Source organism: Chionomys nivalis, chromosome 8, assembly GCF_950005125.1.
Source record: "Chionomys nivalis chromosome 8, mChiNiv1.1, whole genome shotgun sequence".
Taxonomy (NCBI): Eukaryota; Metazoa; Chordata; class Mammalia; order Rodentia; family Cricetidae; genus Chionomys; species Chionomys nivalis.
In genome coordinates, this window is record NC_080093.1 from 75869755 (window position 1) to 75891813 (window position 22059).

Here is a 22059-nt window from a genome sequence, read left to right on the forward strand (position 1 = left end):
CTTACTGAGCACACTGAAGTCTTTAATACTTCATTTCCTGAAGAGAGGACAGCACAGAGCATCATTTCAACCTTCAGCTATCAGTGACTTATGCAGCAGAAGATGCACTACAGCAACAAGTCTCAACTAGACAGCAAAAGTCACATCTCACCCAGCCTAGATCACCTTTCCCCATCTTCTGGGGTGATAGTGCCTGCCATGTTCATAAGCTACATGCTGCAGCTCAGCATGTAAATCCTAGCTCCAGGGGGTGGTGAGGTGTAAAGTACCACATTCTGAAGACTGAGTACAAAAAAAAAAATACTTTTATTACATTTTGATTTTAAATATTTGGGTCTGAAGTACATATTTTTAAAACTATTTTAAAGTCGCCACTAAAACCTTAAGTGCTCACATCCCATGGAAGGAGTTTGCCCCCCTAGCTCCCTTCCCTCCTTAAAAAGCTTGTGTCCACTTTCCATCCTTCTTTCCTTTTGCTTCCATGTCTTCAGCTAAGACCACTCAGTGGCTGTACCTATCAGCTTGGCAGCCTGAGCAGTATGAGCAGAAGACCAGTCTTCAGGACCTGCAGGAACTCTGTAAGACCAGCCTCACAACGTCAAGGTGAGTTCATGAGCTGCTGTGATGGCGTCATGGACTTCCTTCTCTCTTTAGTAATTAACGCTTTGAGAGCACAGATGACATTTTCTTGCTGTAACTATTTGAGGACAGTAGCACCATGATGCCAGTTTAGTGTTAGCATTTATTTTAAAAATACACAAAATATAATTTTTTACATCAATTCATCAAACAGTGATAACCTCGCTTTCACACTGTTCCACACTTACCTGGTTCAGTTTGCACCTTTATGCGAACATTAGGAGAAGATGGAGTTTTGTTATGGTTCGTGTAAACAGTTGAGACCACTGTAGAAAGTAGGCTGTTGTAAAAGGTAAAGTGGCCTCAGAAACCCAACAGTAAAAGAATTCAATTTGGTTTAGTAAAATTGGCAGAAGTCTTAGCATAGAGAGACTCTTAAGACTAGTTATTGGCTTGTAGGCATTTAAAATATTAAAAACCGTAAGGTTCTCTTCATCATGTAAACATAATTTTGTTGGCATTCTTTTTAAAAAGGAAAATATTAAACCATGATTTTCATAATCCTGCCCATGTCAGTGTACACTCTCTTTATTATGAGAATGAAACCAAATAAGCAAAAATACATCAGGAATTTCAAATTGTACTTCAAAGAAGGCCCGGCTGGTCTCTGCTGGGAGCGATCTCACTTACGCTGACCCTGTCACTGGCCGAGTATGAGCCCCTCTGTCCTCTGGGCCAGGCAGTGCCGCAGGCCACGAGGTGGGCAGATCCTCTTGCTCTGTCTTGAGGCAAGTCGAGACTACTGGCTCAGCCATCCTTCCCTGGGCTTAGATTCGCTGAATTAGTGGTTTGCTACTATTGTCAAGATTGTACTGTCCCCTTAAGGTACCACATGCCACCATAGCTTACACAACAGTCCTAGAAATTAAGAAAACAGGAAAGATAACTATTAGAATCGCAATTTGGTTTACAAGAAAACACACATAGTCCATCAGAAACTGAGTATGCTACTGAGTAGCTGTTGGTCCCTAAAGGGTTGAGCCACCATCCCTCAAGAATAGTTTAAGAGGTATTATTATTATTTTTGATTTTTTCGAGACAGGGTTTCTCTGTGGTTTTGGAGCCTGTCCTGGAACTAGCTCTTGTAGACCAGGCTGTCCTCAAACTCACAGAGATCCGCCTGCCTCTGCCTCCCTAGTGCTGGGATTAAAGGCATGCGCCACCACCGTCTGGCCGTTTAAGAGGTATTATAAAATAGATGTGTTGCATAAACAGAAAACAAATATTTTTCAAGTTGACCAAGACAAAGGGATTAATTAATAAGGCCTTCACCTACATGACTAAGATAACAGGAAACGTGTCGGTGGCTTTCTGTGCTCAATTCTACAAATGTACCACAGTTTAGAAAAGCATTTAAAGTATTTTCACATTAAGCAAATAGTACTCCTTTTTAAATTAAAAAATGGATTGTACTGAAAGTTGCATAAGTGGCACAAGATTCACCTGAGGCAGGATCTAGTTTAAGCCTGTCTTTTATTAGGTGAAGATGATGCACACCTCCCCACAACCACTCCACCCAAACTCTACTGTGTGAAAAGGTTCACTCTCTTGCCAATACACCAATGCTAGTCATTACCACAGTGCCCGTCAGACTGCTGATTTACTGCTATGCATTTATGGAGCAAGAATAAAGGTACCAAACCTAAGTCCTTTCCACACACATGAGCATCCTTAAAAAGACAGGTCAGAACCACATCCTAAATGCATGCTCTGGGTGGGGTCCTATGCATAATGGATATACCTTTAGCACTTTGTCTACATCCTGTTTGCTTAGCTCTTCTCCACATTCCTGAGTCAGCCGAGACTGGATCATGTTCCGGCGTACTCGGTAATTTTTGGAAAATATTTCAAGCAAAACTTGCCGGTGCTTTAATAAAAAAACAATGTATTACTATGAGAAATAGTATCCAAATGTGAACTATCCCCAAACAAAAGACCCAAAATGATGGCTCTAACACCACCTTAAGTGTTTCAGACTGCAATGAAGGATCTCAGGATGAGCAGTTTGGACATACCGGAATTAAGCAGCGGTTTAAACTAGGTGGGGGAAAGTGTCCAAATTGGTTCAAAATCTTTTTTTTCTTGAGACAGGGTTTCTCTGTAGCTTTGGAGCCTGTTCTGGAACTAGCTCTGTAGACCAGGCTGGCTTCGAACTCACAGAGATCCACCTGCCTCTGCCTCCCAAGTGCTGGAATTAAAGGCGTGTGCCACTACCACCTGGCTGGTTCAAAATCTTGATCAATAAGCATAACACTGAATCCAGGAAACTAGAAAATGCATTATATTCTTAAAGAGAAATTAAATGGCATGAAGGATAGATGAGATCTTCCCCAAATAAAAAGGTTTTTTTTAAATATTTACTTATTTATTATGTATACAATATTCTGTCTGTGTGTACGCCTGCAGGCCAGAAGAGGGCACCAGACCCCATTACAGATGGCTGTGAGCCACCATGTGGTTGCTGGGAATTGAACTCAGGACCTTTGGAAGAGCAGGCAATGCTCTTAACCTCTGAGCCATCTCTCCAGCCCCCCAAATATAAAGTTTTAAAAGGCCAGCCTGGGCTAGTGTGAAAACCACTTGTCTCAAAAAATGGAAAGAGAGCATCCAGGATATTTACTGTCTCACATCTCTGTAAGGATAGGAAAAGGTAAAGGAATGTGTCAGCCTACAGGATTCTCTGAGAACCCAACTGTCTAGTAAAATAAAGACTTGAGAATGCATAGTCAGTTCACTATGTACAGAATAATATAAAACTCTCCAGTTGCACTGAAGGGAAGAATATGTCTTAAAGACCTCACAAGAAGAAAGTCACTGAATTTCAGCTCTGAAATCGTTAAGATACCCTTCACCTACAGTGGAAATGATCTGCCCCGGTGGAAAAACAAACCATTTCCAAATATGAACAGAAAGGCTAAAATGACAAGATTCTAGCACAGGGAAGAGCCAGTCATCTGGAGAAGCAGTGGCACAGGCTTCTAGAGGGTCCCATTCAGCGTCTAAGTGTCACTGCTGGTCTGCTGTGTTCAGAACATACTAGTGCAAAGAGGAAGAGAGCCACTGAGATGGCTTAACACCTGAGAACCTGAGTTGGGGGAAGGAGAGGACAGAATCAACTCCAGCATGGGCACACCTGTGCCTTAGTGATGGAACTCAACAGATCAACAGCTGTAAGCCATCACCTCCAAGGAGGACAAGTGGGTCCAGCAGAGTGGAGTTAGGTTTTTGGTTTTGAATTTTATTTTGATTTTAAATTGAACTTACTACCTTTTTCTCCTCAGTAATCAAAGAAGCTAAGTAGGAAAGCCTGAAGCCACCTTTCCTAGCCAAGAGAACAGGGTCACTCAGTCCTGGTGGAAGCTAGGTTCCACGCCCACTCTTGCTCTCAGCCTTCCTGTCCCCTCTGCAGGGAAAAGGGAGACTTCAGTAGGGTCTATTCCTTGTCTCAGCCTAACTGGCACTTCTGCTTAAAATAAAATAAAACAAAACTCAGCTTTGGAGTTCAGGCAAGTTCATGATTTAAAAGCATCTGGATCTCAGCTACCAGAACTACACAAACACAGGAGACCTGGTACCCTGTCTGCCAGAGGGTGACTGGACAAAATAACCCAAAATCCAGGGCTGAGACAGCTAATAAGAAAACCTTTTGATTCCTGCTGTCAGGGACACTGAGAATCGACTCTGTACACGGTCTGTAAGCCTGCCTGGCATGTCTATCCCCATGGAGACTCCACAGAAACCGCATAGTGACGCCACTATATTCTGGAAACCAGTCATCTTTCCAATGGTGATTCTGTTCGATGCAGCAAACCCCCAAGTTCAGGCTCAAACCTGACACACCCTGTCTGTCTTGGCGGGTGTGGAGTAGTTGGAACCTGAGGTGTCCAAGTATACTCCAGTGCCCAGCCATTAACGGCCTCAACCCTCCAGGACTCCCCTCCTGAGAAAGACGACACAAACAGAACAAGGACCTCACCTGGTCGCTCATGTCACCAGACTCCCAGAGGGCAAACACCTTCTGCTCGTCCGGAGAAGCAGCAGTCTGTGGGGGAAACTGGCCCAAGCATGAGTTGGTCATTTTCTGTCTTGTAAACACATTGCCCTGCCCACTTCACCCCACCTAGCCTGTAGCCCAGTCCCTAGGAAAGTGTGATCCAAGCCTAGTTCCTCCCACTCAGCAGCTCTGGAGAGGACTCCAAGACATCTGTTAACGAGGTGTTTGGGATAGCATTAGTGGAATGCTACCCTGAGGTGTCCACCGGGGCTTATGTTCTAAAGCTCCCCGCCCCAGGCTCTCCTTAGAGCTTCCCACGAGGACAGCATATAAAGTGTGGCTCAAGCCAGACCTTGCCAGATTCCCAAGCTTTCCAAGCCACTAGCTTCAGAGGTCAGCCAGAAGAGATGACACAACCCTGATAGCTGGAAAGGAGGTCAGGGAAGAGGCCAGCATCGTGGGCGTCCATCTATCCTACATCTGACATGGGACTTGATGTGATCTCACCTGATCATGGGAAACCGAGCAGCACTGAGGTGTTGTCCTGCCCATTTGCCAAAAGGAAAAGCAAGTTCAGAGCCGTTCACTCACGGTCTATAGCTACTCAGCTCATAGCAGCAAGCCACAAGTTGAACTTGAGACTATAAGTCTACTTGCTGTCCCTAAGCCTCATCTCCTTTGTATGAAGACACAGACGGCAGGACGACTCAAGGCTTTTTGTCTTGGACATGCTATGAATATGGTCCCTGAGTCAAAGTGCTCCAGACAGGGCTTCGGGTGTCCTCTAGATGCCAGCACTTCCATGAGAAAGGAACATGGGCATCCAGTAGACCCCTCAGCCCTGTCCATGCAGACGGCCTAAGCAATCTCACTACCACCCGTACGTACACAGAAAAGCAGGCTTGCAGAAAACTGGCCCCTCTTGCTGAGTGTCCAGAGACCCAATCCCAGCACCTTCTAAAGCAGACCTCAGAAAGTAGGCTCTGCCAGCAGAGAACACAGGGCTTCCTGTCCTGTTCCTTACATACAGAGGCAAGAGCCCTGGCATCATCCTAGGCCACAGGTACGTATGAGCTTGGCAATGCACATGGCATACTCCCTAGTTAAGAGCCAGCACAGCTGCACCCGCTCCCACCCCATTTTGCTTCCCAGGCTGGGCAGAGTCTAGGAAAGAGCCCTAACCACTTCTCTCAGGCCATAGCCAGGTACTCCTTCCCAGAAAAGGGCAACAGTCTGCTCCCACTGTGAGCCTACTCCACGGGCAGCAAAGAACTGAGGTAGAAGAGGCTCATTCCACCACCACGCCTAGTGCCAGAAATGTGCAGAGGCCAGAGAGTATAGTCAACTGGCCCAAAAGCCAGGGAAGTCACCAATCCCCAAACTGTGGGGAAGTGCTCAGCTGATCTCTGTGAAAGCAGACCAGATAGTCTCTATACTAAGGTTCAAATTCCAGCTGTACCATTTATGTCATAGGAACTAAATATTAACCAAGTAGGGGGCTTATGTTTACTGAGGCCTTGGTATACTGGTTAGGGCCCTTAGGTATCTTTCTTTCCTGTGGTAGAAAACTCAATACATCCACTTGAGATGACAGGGAGCCCGAGGGCTCACAGCCATCTGATGTAACATACTCCTACCCACATGCAGTCAGCTGGGGCACACGGAGTCTCCCCATGCTTCTTGATTTCTGAGAAGCCCTCCTGAAGGGCTCTGAGGGACTCTGCTTGTCCTGGCAGGCGCAGGCTTTACTTACAGGCACCAGTATCTGCTTGCAGCCAGCGGCCAGCACCGTATCCTGTAGCATGCGGTCTGAGATACCGCTGAAGAGTGTGTGGCCCGGGGGCAGGCCTGCCAGGTGCAGGTTGAAGAGGCGCTTGAGTTCGCTCAGCGTGAGCACAAACTGTCTCTGAAAGGTGGCTTCCACGAAAGCCTTCAGTTCTCGGGCCGCAGGGCTGCTGGCACAGCCTGGTATTGGGTGCCCATTTAGGTTGTCCCCACCCACTGCCCGCCCAGCAGGCAGCCCATTGGCCAACTTGGTGCTGAGGCAGCTGCTGGGTGCAGTGTCCATGGGCTCCTCCTCCTCAGCCTCCAGCTCTTCCCCATCTGCTTCCTCCTCGCTCAGGGGTTCCTCCTTGATCTGCACACTGGGCAGGACTGTAGCTGCCCGCATCTGTTCCTTCCGTCGCTGCAGCTCCCGCTCCAGGAAAGCATGGTTCTGCTGGGCCTTGGTTTTGGCTGTCTGGACCCGCTGTTCCCCAGAGAGCAGCCCAGCAGGCCCTGTGTGGAGAGGCAATATGGCTCAGAACGGCAGAGGTCCCAGGCAGAAAGCATGAAAACAGAGACCAAGACAGCTCCTGAAGCAAGAACAAGTATGGTCTTCCTGGCTGCGTGGAGCTTGGCTACCTAATACCGAGGGAAGACATTAAACTGGGCACAACAGAATTCAAGCCCTGCTGAGCACCTGCTAGCAACCCCTCTCACAGCACCTGCTGAGCCGTCAGCTCTCAGAATCCACTCCGCCCTGAAAGACACAGCCCCTCCCCGGGTGGGTGTGGGGGGCTCTGATGCTGTCCTGCTGCACAAGTATTAGGCAAACTTGGGGGCTTGGGGGCCGGGTGGGGTAGAAGGAAGGACACCACAGAAAAAACGTCAACTGTAAGAACCACATGGTCCTTCTCTGTCGATTCCCGAAAAGGACCCCTCTTGGGCCAGGGACCAGGCTGAAGTCACACACCTGATTGTCCATCCGGCTTCTTTGGCATAGTTTCTTTTACGAGATTATAGACTTTTTCTAATCTGAAAAAAAAAAGAAGAAATCCTTTAAACTCTACCCTATATGCTGTACCGCCTACCTCGCCATAAGAACAAGCCCCCAAGGACAGGGTACTGGGTCACTGAAACACCATGCACACAGGGTTTAGCCAGGCCTTTTCCCCTCTGAGCCCCCAGCCAGAGACCAGAAGAGGTAGTGTGAGGAGAGCGACCGTCCTTTCTCCTCTCTAGCCCCTCAACAGAGTAGCTCTGACAAGCAGCAGGTGTCGCTGCCATCAAGACCTGTGGAGGACTTGGGGTCATTTAGCGATACCCATCTTGGTGAAAAGCAGTACAGAAGTGCACACAGCCCCACCTCAAGTGTTCCTCACTGCCCAGATCCAGCCCAACTGTGCTGCTCCCAGGAGGTAGGTCCAGGGCCATCTACTAACCCTTCACCCAACAAGCCCTTACTTGGCCTGAATGCCTGACCACAGCATGTGTTGCCGCTGGACCACATCTGGATGCTTCTTGATAAACTCCAGGTCGTAGGGCAGTAAGAACTCCCAGCCTTTGTTGATCCTCACTACAGCCATGTGCTCCAGAAAGTCCTTCACATCCTCTGCACAGAGCTGAAGGGAGGAGGGGGGTAAGGCCTCACCAACCCCAAGCTCCCTCCTGTAGCAAGCCCTGGGCAAGGGTCATGAAGAACACCACTTACTTTGGTCACTGCTGCCACCTCCTTCCTTACCACCCATCGGCTCTGTGTGAACTTCCACATCTGAGGAAGAAAAGCGCCATGTTCTAGGAGGCAGCAACGGGCCTCTAAGAGGCCTGGGCGAAGGTACAAAAGGGGGCAAGAGCCTGGGCAACAGGCCAAAATGGGGCTCCTGCTCTACTCTTCTTAGTATGTGCACTGGGCAGCCTCTTTTCCTAAGCCACTTTTAGCCTTTACAGACGTGTTCTCTCCTTCAGGATGGCTGGGCCACCCCATTCCATCCAAAGCAACGTGTTCAACGGACAGAGCCTTTCTCCTTTGGTTTACTATTGCATCCCAGGGCCTCCTAAGAGTGCTATGAGGATTCAGCAACAGGGTGCTGCTCTACGGATGGCAACGCTCCACTGTGGTGGCTGCCGATAGTTGGCAGGGCTTCCCAGAGGCTCCAGCTCCCTACAACTCTCTCATTGCCCTGAACTACTTCACAGGAGTACTCAAAAGAAGAGAGTGTGAATGACTGAGAGCCAAGAGGAAAGGATGACTGGTTGTCATCTATAGCAACACGTCTTACACCGATCTAGCAGACACCAACACAATGGTACATCCAACACAGACCTAGCAGATGTCAACACCTGGGCCAGGTGGGAGCAACATTCTGATGCCCCAGATCAAACATACTGCTGAGGCCCTTCAACACTAACTTCCCCAAAAAGCTAAGACTAACTAATCAGGCAAGCAAACACAGCTGTCTTCAATCTAAGGCCTGGTCCTTTCATGACAAACCTGTGCGCAAGCACAAAGGGCCATCATGGACAGATCTAAGCAGCCACATTAAGCAATTTAAAGTGTAAATGCCAAGGTTTATGGGGCAGTGCAGACTCCAGAGACATGAGCTTAAGACCTTGGGAGAGACTTAAGCTCTGGATATAAACAGGGTGAGAGGAAGGAGGGATGAGCTGACTCAGAAGACACAAACTCTAGATATGTAATAAATGCCAGACTATGGTAAAAGGGAACTACTGGGCCCATCCAAAGTAGGTGCTGGGCAGGGCTAAGGACTGTCAGGCATTCACGACAACTGAAAATCCTGATTTAAGTCTGTAACGACCATGAGCTTTGTAATACATCACTCAACCACATGAGCACCACCCATGGGATCAGCAGAGCCCTCTGGAGAGCCAGCAGGATGTTATCAGCCCAGAATGCCCAGAGAACGATTACTATGTGGAACCCCTGGCGGCCTGCTCACAAAGACTGCCCTGCCCAAAGTCAACACCTGCTCTGGACTCCATCCCTCGACCCCCAGCCGTGGCCAGAGCCTAGATACTTACAACAAAGTCCCGGCCCCTGCAGAGCACCTCGGCAGGCATGCCACTGTGAGGACTGGAAGAATCCTTGGGATACAGGATGTCACTGACAAGTCAAGCAGAGACAGCTGGTCAGTCCCTGCCTGTAGTCCTATCACCACCACACCCGACTCTGGGAGCCCAGCACTCACAGTCAGGCCAGGCCAGGTCACCTTCCACAGGCAACAGGCTTGAGTCTGCAGCCCTCCTCCCAGGCCCAGGAAGACGTGTGGAAAAGAGCAACCCTTCCCAAATCACCTTATCCCATACTAACCCAACCCAAGGAGGAGTTAGGGACTCAAAGACACATAAGCTTAGGACCTCACAGAGCCCAGGTCTCTTAAGACCAGTATTCCGCAGGTTAGATGTCTGTGGTCTTAAGAGACCGGAGTACTACCGCGGCATACAAAGCAGTTCTCACAACGTGACTCCCACCCTACCTCCCGCCACAGCCCCAGGCCAGTTTCATGGCTCCCCTGTGGGAGGCCCTCCCTTCATCTCTGCTAGTCCTGAGCAACTCATGCTCCAAGGTTAGGATCCATGGGCATAGACCTGGCAAAGTGTTCTTGGCTGCCACACAGAGAAAGGTCCCACTGTGAACTGAACCTTGTCAGGCACATGCTGTGACCCCTGTGCTTTGAGGACAGAGAGAGAGACACTGAATGGTGGAGCGCACAGCACACAAATAAGACATGTTTGAATCACAGTGAGTTTTTTTAATCTCACACAGACACAAAGACAGACCTGGCTGGAAGAATCATAACCCCATAGAGGCCTCAATACCTGAGAGAAGGCTTTTAAAAAGCCCAAGATGATAAGACAGGCCATACCACAGCTAGGCCTCCCAAGACCACAACAGAACAGGCAGAAGCCAGGCTGATTCAAAGCTCCCATTCAAAACCAGCTCTCAGCCTCTTAGTCAGTGTCTTCAGGTGTGTGTGTGTGTGTTTGTGTGTGTGTGTGTGATTTGACAACCCCTCCTGGCTCCTCCATGTTCATAGTCCAAATACACACAGTTCTCATGCTCACATTGAACAAGCAATGTGCTGTGACCAACTCTTCCATAAAGAAAACTGGGCTGGAGTCCAGTCAGAGAGGGAGGAGTGATATCATGAGCCAGGGACCAAGACCACGGTGGTGATACCACAGAAACAGCTGACTCGAGCTAGTGGGAGCTCACTGACTCCGAACTGACAGCTGGGGAACCTGCATAGAACCAAACTAGGCCCTCTGAATGTGGTGACAGTTGTGTGGCATGGGCAGTTTGTGGGGCCACTAGCAGTGGCTCCAGTATTTATCCCTAGTGCATATGATCTGGCTCTTTGGAGCCCATTCCCTGAGGGATTCCTTACTTGGCCTAGATGGGGGGGGGGTGTATTGGTTCTGGCTTAAGTGTTATGACAGACTCTGTTGACTCCCCATGGGAGGTCTCACCCTCTCTGAGGAATGGATGGGGGGTGGGGTGGGTAGAAGGTGGGAGGAGGGGGAGGACAGGAGGGAGAGGGAACTGAGATTAGTATGTAAAATAAGATTGTTTTGAAAATAAAACTGGATAACCCAACAGCAAGGTCTATTATCCAGCAAAGGGCGCCACCACGTGGCAATAAAAGGAATATACACCATTAGGTCAGCAATTAAGTAATGACATTAACGCAAAAAAAATTTTGAGTTTTAGAGCTATTCACATTTCATATTATTCACGTCACACTACACTGCTCACAGGGTGGGCTTTGCTAATGTATCTACACCATCTTATTCTAATTAAAGTATGCATTACCAGAGTTGGCTTGACATGTTCCAGGCATTGCACTGAGAACTAGGAACTTATGGGATAAAAGAACAGACTATCTTTCCTCCCTCAGAACAGACAGTCTGGAGTCTGGCAGAAGAATCAGGAGAAAAGAAGCTACTGAACACACTGAGTCACCAAGCCATGACCTGTGAACCCCAACAGGCAATGTACAAAGAAAACCCCACTTAGACACTTCTTAATGCTACAGAGGAAAGCCAAAACAAAGAGAAGTGCTTCAGAGCAACCAGAGGAAAACAGAATACAACTGAGGAACAAGAACCAGGCCGACAGGCGACTCTTCAATCATAACTAAAGTCAGAACAAAGCCAAGTTAGGCTGGGGAGATGGTCATAGAATAAAGCCCCTGCCACACAAGCAGTGCACCAGAATTCAGATCCTTAGAGCTCACACAAAGCAAGCAGAAGGTAGAGGCAGGCTGATCTCTGTGAGTTCGGAGCCAGTCTGATACAGAGTTCCAGGACAGGATCCAAATCTACAGAGAAACCCTGTCAAACAAAACCCCAAAACTAAAATAAGTAAATGAAAAGTCAAAGCATGCACTGTTGTAGAGGAGGATCTGAGTTTGTTTCCCAGCCTCTGGCCTCCAAGGTACCTGCACTCTCACCTACAACTACACACACACAATTAAGGACAACCATGTATAATCCCAGCACTTGGGAGGCAGATAAGAGACCCCCACGGCAAGGTGGCTAGCTAAATTAACAAGGACCAGGAACTCCAGGTTCAGCGGAGATCCTGCCTCAATAAGTAAAGTGAAGACCAATCAAGAAAGACACTTGACATCAACATTGAGCCTATACCCACACAAGAAGACATACATGCATGTATAACAGATACACAGAGAACCATACCAATGTATGAAGGGAGAATAATCACCAACTTAAAAACTATTACTTGCAGATCTGCATTAAACACACTCATTAGGAAGACTGAAGTTATCCCAGATGGGAACTCAGAGACACGCAGGAAAGAAAGCATGATACAAAAGGCAGACATGTAAATAAGTCTAAGAACACCGAACAAAGTCTTATGGGCCTGAAAACATACACGTGGGAGGAAATAAGTACAATACTCTAAGACTCTGAACTGTCTCTGAAGGGAATAAAAGACAATCCATGCATAGCCGAGCTGTCACAGGTACACACCTAAACCGTGGGGGACCGGCAGAGTCAAGACACTAACCTCCAAATAAGTATGAAAAAAGAGAAATAGAGTCCTGGAAAACATAAAATGCAACTAGGCAGAACAACATCAATAATGTAATTACAAACTCAAGTTGCTTACCTTTTCACCACCCAGTTCCCTTGAACTAACATCGCCACCTTCTGGATTCCACGCAGAACAGCCACAGAGTCCACGGAGGGGCCCAGGAGGCTCATGAGATTGGCAAAAGGCATGACTTTCACTGAGGGGGACAAAGGACACAAGTGAAGGCCTGACCTTTCTATCTTCCCCACCACGTACTCGCACAGCATCAAGCAAGCTCCCAGCTCCTCGAATGGGAGTAGTAACAACAGCACCTGCTGCAGTTTAGCTGGTAGCGGACTATATACCAGACCTGTGTCTCTCACTGAACAAACATGAGGAACTACATGTTCAACTACATATCCAAGAGGCATGGAGAAAATTCTGTCACTACTAGGTCCAAAAAGAGTTGAAAACGTCCCAATTTTAAGCTGGTTACAAAAGGTAGAGTCAGGATTTGAACCTAGACCACCTGTGATGCATCAGGAAGCCCAGGGTGAAGCCTAGGGAAGGCCCAGAGTCCCCAATAGAAGTCCAGGAACAAGGCAAGTATGGCACAGCAGAGAGCTCCCACCCAATCCAGGCCCTAAGGCTTTACACTGACTTCTCAGAGAAGCCCAGAGCTTTTTGACTTCTCAGAGAAGCCCAGAGCTTGGGACTCGACTAGTCTTCAAAGGCTCTCTGCCTCTGCCTAAGAGAAAAAGGAGCTAGTCCTTACTGTATGGAGCCCAGTAAGGCATCAAGAGGAAGTCCTACTTCACATCCCATACAAGAACGCTCAGCCCCATCAGTGTCCCGGAACCCCACTAGTCTTTTAAAGACAGACCAGCCGGGCGGTGGTGGCGCACGCCTGTAATCCCAGCACTCGGGAGGCAGAAGCAGGCGGATCTCTGTGAGTTCGAGACCAGCCTGGTCTACAAGAGCTAGTTCCAGGACAGGAACCAAAAGCTACAGAGAAACCCTGTCTCGGAAAAAAAAAAAGACAGACCAAAGTTCAGGCCAACCTGCTCAGGCTCCTGCGGCAGAGGGCTGCAAAAGTGCACCTGAAGGGGCAGTACCACCTGGGTGACCTGACACAGCCGTGCATTATCTGATCTGCCCAGACAAGAATGGAGTTACCAAGCTGGGCAGACTCTGGGGAGTAGTGGCTGCTGCCTTTGGTCCTGGAGACAGAAAGCAGCACTCACCATTCTTCATCAGGACCTTAATCTGATCAGCCAGGGGCAGCGTACGCAGCTGAGCCATGGACAGGACATTGCTGGGAGCCACAGGCTTGTCTCTGTCAGAAGCAGGGGTGAGTAGTTAGAGGAAGCCAGTGAGAGATAGTGGGAGGTACTGTGGGGGACAGCCCTTACTCACTTCTCCTCCTCCGGGCTGGGTGGCATGAGCATCATGAGGTATTCACTGTAAGAGGTAGGGGTGGAGGGGTATCAGAGGCTCTGAGGGCTCTGCCTCACCCCTGCATGTGAGCTCGGACCACAACCAGATTGAAACTTGGGGAGGTATAAGCAGGGGCCCACCCTCCCCATCCCCAATAGTCCCCAGCTCGCAGACAACAGCCCTATAGAACATGAGTCACCTATCCCTCTCCAGGGGCAGGGGCAGGGTCCCTCCTCCACCCTGTCCACAGTCCTAATAGGCACTTTCCCGGAGCCTCTAGTCAGCACTAGCCAGTCCCACCTGGGTGACTTGACGAGCTCTGTGTTCTCCACCCCACTGGATCCCTGGCACAGCAGGTACTGGCGTTCATGCTCCGAGCGGCTATCCTGTAGGGAAAAGGCAGGACAGATGACCCTCACTCCAGCCACAGGCTCACTTGCAGTGTCTTGAAAACAGCACACACAAAGCCTCTGCATTGTGGTCTCAACCACCTACCCCCTGGCTTTAGGACCCCAGCCCTAGTGCTGTCTACAGTGCAGAAACACCAGCCAGGACGAGAAGTGAGCTAGCAGTCACCAAGCACTCGCCATGTGCCAGGCTCTGTACCAATGCTTATCTACACAGTAACTAAGTCTACAGGGCTCTTACTATTGTTTCATAGACAAGAAAACTGAGACTCAGAAGGGAAAGGCAATTTTCAACCCATGTCACATGGGAAGAAGCTGTAGTGTATCTGTAAGTCTGACCCTGAATCTAAGGCTCCCCAGTACTAATCTCTTCCTGGAAGGTTTCAGTTGGTCCTTCCTGCAAACACCAGGGAATTCTAGTCCAGGCACCAGGGAGTTAATGTCCAACCGTTTCCTTTATTCAGTGTATCATCAGGTACTTGGCTGCAAAGCCCTGAAAACCAGCCTGGCTAGGCAGAGCATGACAGCAGATTCTCCAGTCCAACCCCAGACAAAGAGTCTAGTCTGCAATCAACATTCATGGTGTGTGCAAAACTACCAAACACCAGCCCCACTGCACGCACAGCTTAGTGGACTAAAACCCCTAAATTCTAACAGTGGAGCTCTGCTCACAAGGCCTTCATGCTCTCTACAGTATCACTGTGAAGCTAGAGGTGAGGTGAGCAGCTTCCAGGCCTCAGGACTCTTCCCAAGTCCTGCCCTGGCTCACCCTCATGCCATAGTAGTGCAGGTGGACCCAGGGCTCTTCTGCATGCTTCTTCTGCAGGAACTCATAGGACTGCACGCGGCGCTGGCGGGCTTGCTCCGACTCTGGCCGTGAGAACCGCACCTGTGGAGAGGGGAAAGGTCACACCCTCAGGCCTGTGGCCCCACAGTTTTTGCCAGATCAACAACTTGCGTGTGTGCATGCATGCATGCATGACAGCACTTGCACTCCACCTCCCTCTCCACTTCTGAAATTCAGTCTTCAGTCTGTGAGCTGCCAATGCAAGCTGAAAGTGGTGTTTTCTTGCTTTGGCCAACTCTGGCCAAGGCTTCCACCTGGGCACAAGGGTACCAAAGCACACCTTTTCAGACAAGAGTGTTACCCAACAAGTTTTAAAGGCTACCCAACAAGCTGCAGGAGAGGACAAGCCTCTGAGACTTAAAGTCTACCACATCACAGCCATGTCCATGCCAGATGTGACACTGTAGCCTTTTTCTTTCCCTGTTCATTGTCAACTACAAATACATAAATAATGCATAATCAGGAGTGGAAAGATAACATTCTTCTAAATCTTTCAAAATCAAGATGAGCATGCTAACCACTCTTCTGTACGCATCAAAAAGGCAGGATCACACAGGTAATTAACAAGGGACTTTATGAGCCTATGTGGCTTCATGGGGCTCCTGGGCTGCACCTCCCTGTTCCCAGGCACCACCTGCCACACCCCAGGATCCCAGCTGTTACACAGAACAACAAGGCTATCCCATTTACAACAGGAGTCAGGCTGGATGGGGGGGAGGAGGGCTCAATCATGCTCTGCATCTGTTACTCTTAAATATGGAAAAGCCCTTTCTGCTCAGACCCTGCAGCCCTTGCAGTCTTTTGCCATCCATGCTGCTCCCTCCTGCCCAGGGTCAGAGCTCACCGTGATCTGCTTAACGTCCTCTTCTGCTTCATCCTGTGAAGAATCCCCTGCTGCAAAGCAAGCTGTCAGTACAGCCTCTGCTGGGACTGCTCATTCTGCCCCAACACCACCCTCTCCTCAGGAAGGCCAACATGGGGCCTGTGACTTAAGGACAGTGGTACTAACTGGGCCAATTTAACCCTCCAGCAATGCCTAGCAATCTGTGAGGACATTTTTCGGTTGTCCCAAATGTGAAGTTAGGAGCATTTAGTAGGTAGGAGGAGCCTAGGATGCCAGTAATCATCCCATAATCATGCCATAATCTGACCATTTTCTCAGGTTGACCCACCCAGACCACACCCAGACAGTCAGTCAGTCAGCAGGCTCACCCTCATTGGCTGCCTCCCTCTCTCGGTGCTTGGCATCTGCCTTGTCCAGGTAGGAGAAGCTGGGTCGAAGCTGTAGGATGCCATGTAAAGGTGTCAGGTGGAGTTCACCTGGCAAAGGAAGAAGGGCTTGAACCTGCCCCTATGAGCCGAAGCTGCCATAGCCAGCTTACTCAAAGGAATCCCCAAATCCCCCGACAAACCACCAATTCTACTCCAGTCCCAATCTAGATGCTTCAGGAATATCAGGCCAGGAGTTATTTCTAACTCTTATCTGATCCTGTCAGGCTCTGCAAGCACACCCCAGAATAGGAGCCTAACTCTGCTCAGACACTTCAGACTCACCTCCCTACACTGCCCCAGCACCCAAGTCAGGTCTCCTCTCCTCATGGCTACTGTTCCTCCAGCCATAATGAACAGCTCACCCTCTTCCCCTCTGCCACACTGCTGTTGCCAGAGCCCCACTGAGTTCATCAGAAGACAATCTCTAAGTGTGACCTGCCTCTGGCTCTAAGAATTATAGCTCTAGGGCTGGAGAGCAAGCTTAGTGGTTAAGAGCACTTGTTGCTATTGAAGAGAACCCCAGTCTGATCCCCAGCATCCACATGGTAGCCAGACAACCATCTGTAACTCTAGCTTCAGGGGATTCAATGTCCTCTTCTGACCTCCTCAGGCACCAGACATACACACGATGCACATAAACACATGCAGACAAAACATTCAGACGTATAAATCTAAAAAAAGTGGAAAAGAAATGTAGCTTTGAGCCGGGTGGTGGCGCACACCTTTAATCCCAGCACTCGGGAGGCAGAGGCAGGCGGATCTCTGTGAGTTCAAGGCCAGCCTGGTCTATAAGAGCTAGTTCCAGGACAGGCACCAAAACTACAGAGAAATCTGTCACAAAAAAAAAAAAAAAAACAAAAAAACCAAAAAACAAAGAAACAAAAAAAACAAAGAAACAAAAAAGAAACAAAGAAAGAAAAAGAAATGTAGCTTCAAAGAGATACAGCCTTGAGAACATGACACAGTAGCCATGGGCCATTACTTGTTTTTTGCCTGTTTGGTTTTTCAAAACAGGGTTTCTCTCTGTAGCCCTTACTGTCCTAGAACTTACTAGGTAGACCAGGCTGTTCTCAAACTCAGAGATCTGCTTGCCTCTGCCTCCCTAAAGGTGTGTGCCGCCACCACCCAGCTAAGGAAGACTTTTTTTGGTTTTCTTTTGATACAGGGTCTCTCTGTGTAAAAGCCATGGCTGTCCTGACCTCACTCTACATCAGACTGGCCTTGAACTCACATCCTCAACTTCAGCACATTTTCATCATCGCAAAACAAACTCACCAGTCCCCACTTCGCCCTCCCTCTGCCCCTGGGCACCTCCAGTCAGCTCTATGCCTCTACAGATGTGCTTATTCTGAAGCTCATAAAATGGGATCATGTGATACAATGGTTAATTCTGTCAATCCGACAGTTTGGAAACACCTAGAAAAAGTCTCAGTGAGGGACTGTCTAGATTAAGTTATCAGTGGGAGCAGCTGTGGGGTTTTGTCTTGACTATGGGGAAACCCACCCACTGCGAGCCAGGGATCCTGGACTGGCAAAAGCAAGCTGAGCACTGGCATGTGTACATCATTCATTGTTCTCATCTTGACTGTGGATGTAAAGGGATTACTTCCGGCTGCTGAGGACCCCCCCCCAATGATGGTCTGGAACCAAATAAACCTTTTCTTCTCTCAGTTGCTTTTGCTGGGATGTTTTATCACAGCAACAGAAAGACAACTAAAACATGGAAGCATGCAGTCTTTTTATTTTTTGAGTCAAGGTCTCTCTCTACATAGCCCTGATTATCCTGGAACTTACTATGTAGACCAAGTTAACCCACAACTCGGAGATCCACCTTCATCTGCTCCCAAGCACTGGGATTAAAGGTGTGCTGAGATTAAAAGTGTGCACCATGCCTGGCCATTTGTATTCTTTTGAGCCTGGTTTCTTCCATGATTTTATAAGGGTCATCCTTGTGGAAGCACACATACATCAAGGATCACTCCTCCACACAACCAGGTAAGGTTGTTGGATGGATATATCACATTTTGTTTATGCAACATCACTTAATGGGCTGTGGATTGTTGACATTCTTTAGCTCTCATAAATAAAGGCCCTATGGACATCTGTGTCCAAAATTTTATGTGAACATATTCTCATCTGTCCTCAGTAGGTGCTGCCTATGAATAGGATTGCTGGACTCTTAAGTATCCTGTACTTTAAAGGACAAAATGCTGCCACCTGTCCCCAGTACTATGCTACAGGAGCAAACTGACTTGAAGGTCCAACTCTAACTTGGGAGTGCCCAACAAAGTCCCCATTGTGGTGCTATGTCTCCATACTTTGTCATTTCCACACTGCCTTGATCCTGCATGGTTTGGTGTTCAGTAGAGGCCAAAACCACATATCAAGCTGAGGAGACCTAGGCTGGGTGAGATCCCCAGGCCCAGCCCACCTTGTGTTCTCCCCAGGGTATAGCCAGACCCAGGTACCTTGCCTGTAGAGTGCAGCTGCATAACGGGCCGTGTTGCTGGTGGTCTGGGAGGAGCAGAAGGTCTGCTTGTCCATCAGCTTCCTAGGAGCACAAGGAGAGCTAATGTGAAGGGCTAGACGCTCCAGAGAAGCTAGCCAACCCCATACCATCTCATCCCAACATCCTCAAAGTACACTAGCTAGGGTAGCTTTGTCTGTGCAGCAGGAGATGAATAATGGACAAGGGGCTCCAGAGGCCTGTTTCCCCTGCAGTCCAGAAGTACCTGGCATGAGAAGCCAACTTGGGAGGAAAGGTCTACAACACTCTTGGTGTAAGGCAGAGACCTGACATGATGGGGATCCCAGTAACAGAACAGAGAGGGCCAGTGCCCCCGAGGCCTCTGGAGACTCCTCTTAACCTTTACCTGCAGTGGAAACTTAGGGGCAGGGACTCACGAGGAATACGTGCTAGTCTCATCAGCACAGGCACCGTCCACGTTCAATGCAATCTGTTCCCCTTTGCTGCGGCAGTAGTTGGGATTCAGAGTGTCGATGGCCATCTCAAGCTCTACCTGGACGTACAAAGTACCACCCAACTCAGAAGGTACCATGGCACACTCCCAGGAACACTCCCAGCCAGGTCCCTACCCAGCAGCAAGACTGATCAGTGTCCCTCCCTCTGGGACCCTGGGTTTAAGGCCACACTGAGATCACCAATGAAATTTCCAACAGAAAAGTCACAATGTGTTTTAGGTACAGACCCAGTCATATTTGTCCCCTACTCCTCCACACCCCAAAATCAAAACGAGAAATCTTGAAACTAAAATGTTATCTCCAACTTCAGCATCTCCCTGTGATTACAGAGATCGAGACAGATGGGAAATTTGTCTTGGTTTCTCCTTGTCCCCCACCCCATCCTGTATAGGTACTAGATCTTCCTCTATCTAACCCTGCTTTAAGTTCACCCCTGCCCACACCTCAGTACCCAGGCTTCCCCCAACCTACCTTTCAAGCAACCATGAACCTGGAAATGCTTTCTTTCCTTGACTTTCAAGACCCATGTGCTGCTCTTATCCTAATGCCTGCATCGCTCCTTCTCTGGGCTTCTGCTCCCAAAATTATCTGTCTTCTTGCTTCCCTCAACCCCCATTTACCCTCTGTACCCCACTTCCATCTTGGAAGATAGCCCCACCTTCTGCTGCTTGGGCTTGATCTTCGCTGAGAGATGTGGAATGTCATCATAGGTCATTGAAGCTGGACGCACAGGGTACTAGAGACAGAAAGGCATCCATCAGTCCACCGTGCCCAACACAAGCTGGAGTAGGTATCAAGGGTTCCATTTAAAGACTCATCCCATTCATACTGTTCCCACCCCACCAGAGAGCAGAGTACCCAGGCCCTAATCTACTCTACCAAGAGGTACCCTACAACTTTCATCTGTAGTCTGATTCATCCTGGGTCCTCTTGAGCCTCATGCTGTTGGACCACTTTAGGATGTCTTGTCTTTCAAGGAGGGATGGCTAAGTCCTTTAGCACCCTGAAGCTCTAAGCAGGGCTATGGGAATTTAGAGCAGTGGGGGTCCAAGGACACACTGACACTCTGTAGGTCACTGAGGTGAGAAATGAGACAAGAGGGAAAACAGGGCTGGCCTAACAATGCTAGAGGCTGATCTGGACATCAGATACAGAAATGTGTGACTCCATTCTTTCTCATTAGCAATGTGTCTGTCCTTTCCACACATCCTCTGGAGAGGGGCCAGGGAGGTAGGTCCCCCCTGGATATGCTACTTTTAACTCTAGGCCTCTTCTGAAAGCCTAGTCCTGGCTCTGAACACACAGCACCTTTCCTTAGAGTTCCTACATAAATGCTTTTTCTCTCATCTTCCATGAAAACTGCTGATGAATAGACCCCAAATTGGCCCCCCGAATCCTCAGCTCAAGCCATAAATGCCTAGTATCCAACAGCCTCTACAGTGTACTTGCAGGGTGCAGCAGCTTGAGCTGCTCAACTTCTGGAACTGCTTCAGGTCAGCTACAATTAGCCCAGGGAGTAAGTAGTCACTTTCTAAAAACTCCTCCATAGTAGCAGTGAAGCAGGGGTAAGCTTTGGTGGGAGGAACAGCATGGAACACAACTGCTCACTAGGTGAGACTGTCCTCCTGCAATAGCTCACAAAGCACTGAGGTGCCTGTGCTAAGACCCAGAGCTCTGAACTTGCCCTACTCCAGGCTGAGAGGGCTGGTAGTGAGCTACAGATCTGGGCAATAGTACTGACTCTGCCACTTCCTTCCAAAGCCGCCGACACTGTCAACAAAGCAGACAGAATGGGCACCAGCCGAGCCTAGCACACAGGGGGCACACATGGATCCACTGTCAGAGAGACTCTTCAGTCAGTCAAGGATGCGGATAACCCTGCGGACAGCCTCTTCTCCACAAGCGTGGAACACTGCTGCTGCCCCTCCACTAACCCCAGGCCCTGGAGAGCTCAGAAGTCTCCAACTCACTTGCTTATGTGCAACACAAAATCAAAGTGCTTCTAATAACCACCTTCTATTGAGAACGTAGAGTGGTATAAAACAGTCCGGTTGTCCTCAAAAAAGTTAAATGCAGTATGATCCAGCCAATCTATTCCTAGATGTACATCCAAGAAGTGAAAACACAGGTTCATACAAACACAAGCATAGATGTCTAAAGAGCATTATCTAGTACAATAGCCAAAGTGTAGACAACCCAAATGCCATCAACTGATGAATGGGTGAGCAAAGTGTACCGCATCCAGGATACTTCTGTATGTACGGCTGGATGTGCCTGTGCCAGCCAGAGAACAACCTCAATGCCATCCTCAGGAGCCAGCCACTTTTTTTCGAGACAGGGTTTCTCTGTGGCTTTGGAGCCTGTCCTGGAACTAGCTCTGTAGACCAGGCTCGTCTCGAACTCACAGAGATCCGCCTGCCTCTGCCTCCCAAGTGCTGGGATTAAAGGCGTGCGCCACCATCGCCCGGCAGCCACTTTGTTTTTTGAAACAGGGTCTCTCACTGGCCTGGAGCTCAAAGAAAATGGCCTCCAAAAGGGAGTGGCACTATTAGGAGGTGTGGTATCACTGGAGGTACTGTGTCATGGTAGGGGCTGGCTTTGAGGTCTCTTTTGCTCAAGCCTCCCTTAGTTTGACTTTCGGTTGACTTCCTGTTGCCTGCAAGAT

The 22059-nt window shown here is 48.9% G+C and overlaps 1 protein-coding gene across 2 annotated transcripts in view; it reads right to left on the reverse strand.

Annotated features, from left to right (window-relative positions):
- Positions 1-339: 339 nt before the first annotated feature.
- Polr3e (RNA polymerase III subunit E) overlaps positions 340-22059 on the reverse strand; it is a 29716-nt gene continuing 7996 nt past the window's right edge. The window contains exons 4-21 of one of the 2 annotated variants that reach the window (XM_057779255.1): positions 20053-20130; positions 19317-19432; positions 18881-18963; positions 16353-16460; positions 15985-16031; positions 15063-15182; positions 14187-14272; positions 13866-13910; positions 13694-13785; positions 12546-12666; positions 9434-9515; positions 8106-8165; positions 7859-8016; positions 7368-7429; positions 6387-6910; positions 4616-4693; positions 2381-2506; positions 340-1497 (exon numbers count right to left, since the gene is read on the reverse strand). In XM_057779255.1, the coding sequence (XP_057635238.1) occupies positions 1441-1497; positions 2381-2506; positions 4616-4693; positions 6387-6910; positions 7368-7429; positions 7859-8016; positions 8106-8165; positions 9434-9515; positions 12546-12666; positions 13694-13785; positions 13866-13910; positions 14187-14272; positions 15063-15182; positions 15985-16031; positions 16353-16460; positions 18881-18963; positions 19317-19432; positions 20053-20130 (2043 nt within the window). In that variant the 3' untranslated portion in view covers positions 340-1440. Of the gene's footprint in view, positions 1498-2380; positions 2507-4615; positions 4694-6386; positions 6911-7367; positions 7430-7858; positions 8017-8105; positions 8166-9433; positions 9516-12545; positions 12667-13693; positions 13786-13865; positions 13911-14186; positions 14273-15062; positions 15183-15984; positions 16035-16352; positions 16461-18880; positions 18964-19316; positions 19433-20052; positions 20131-22059 lie in introns of both variants that reach the window. The other variant, XM_057779254.1, reaches the window with a different exon arrangement.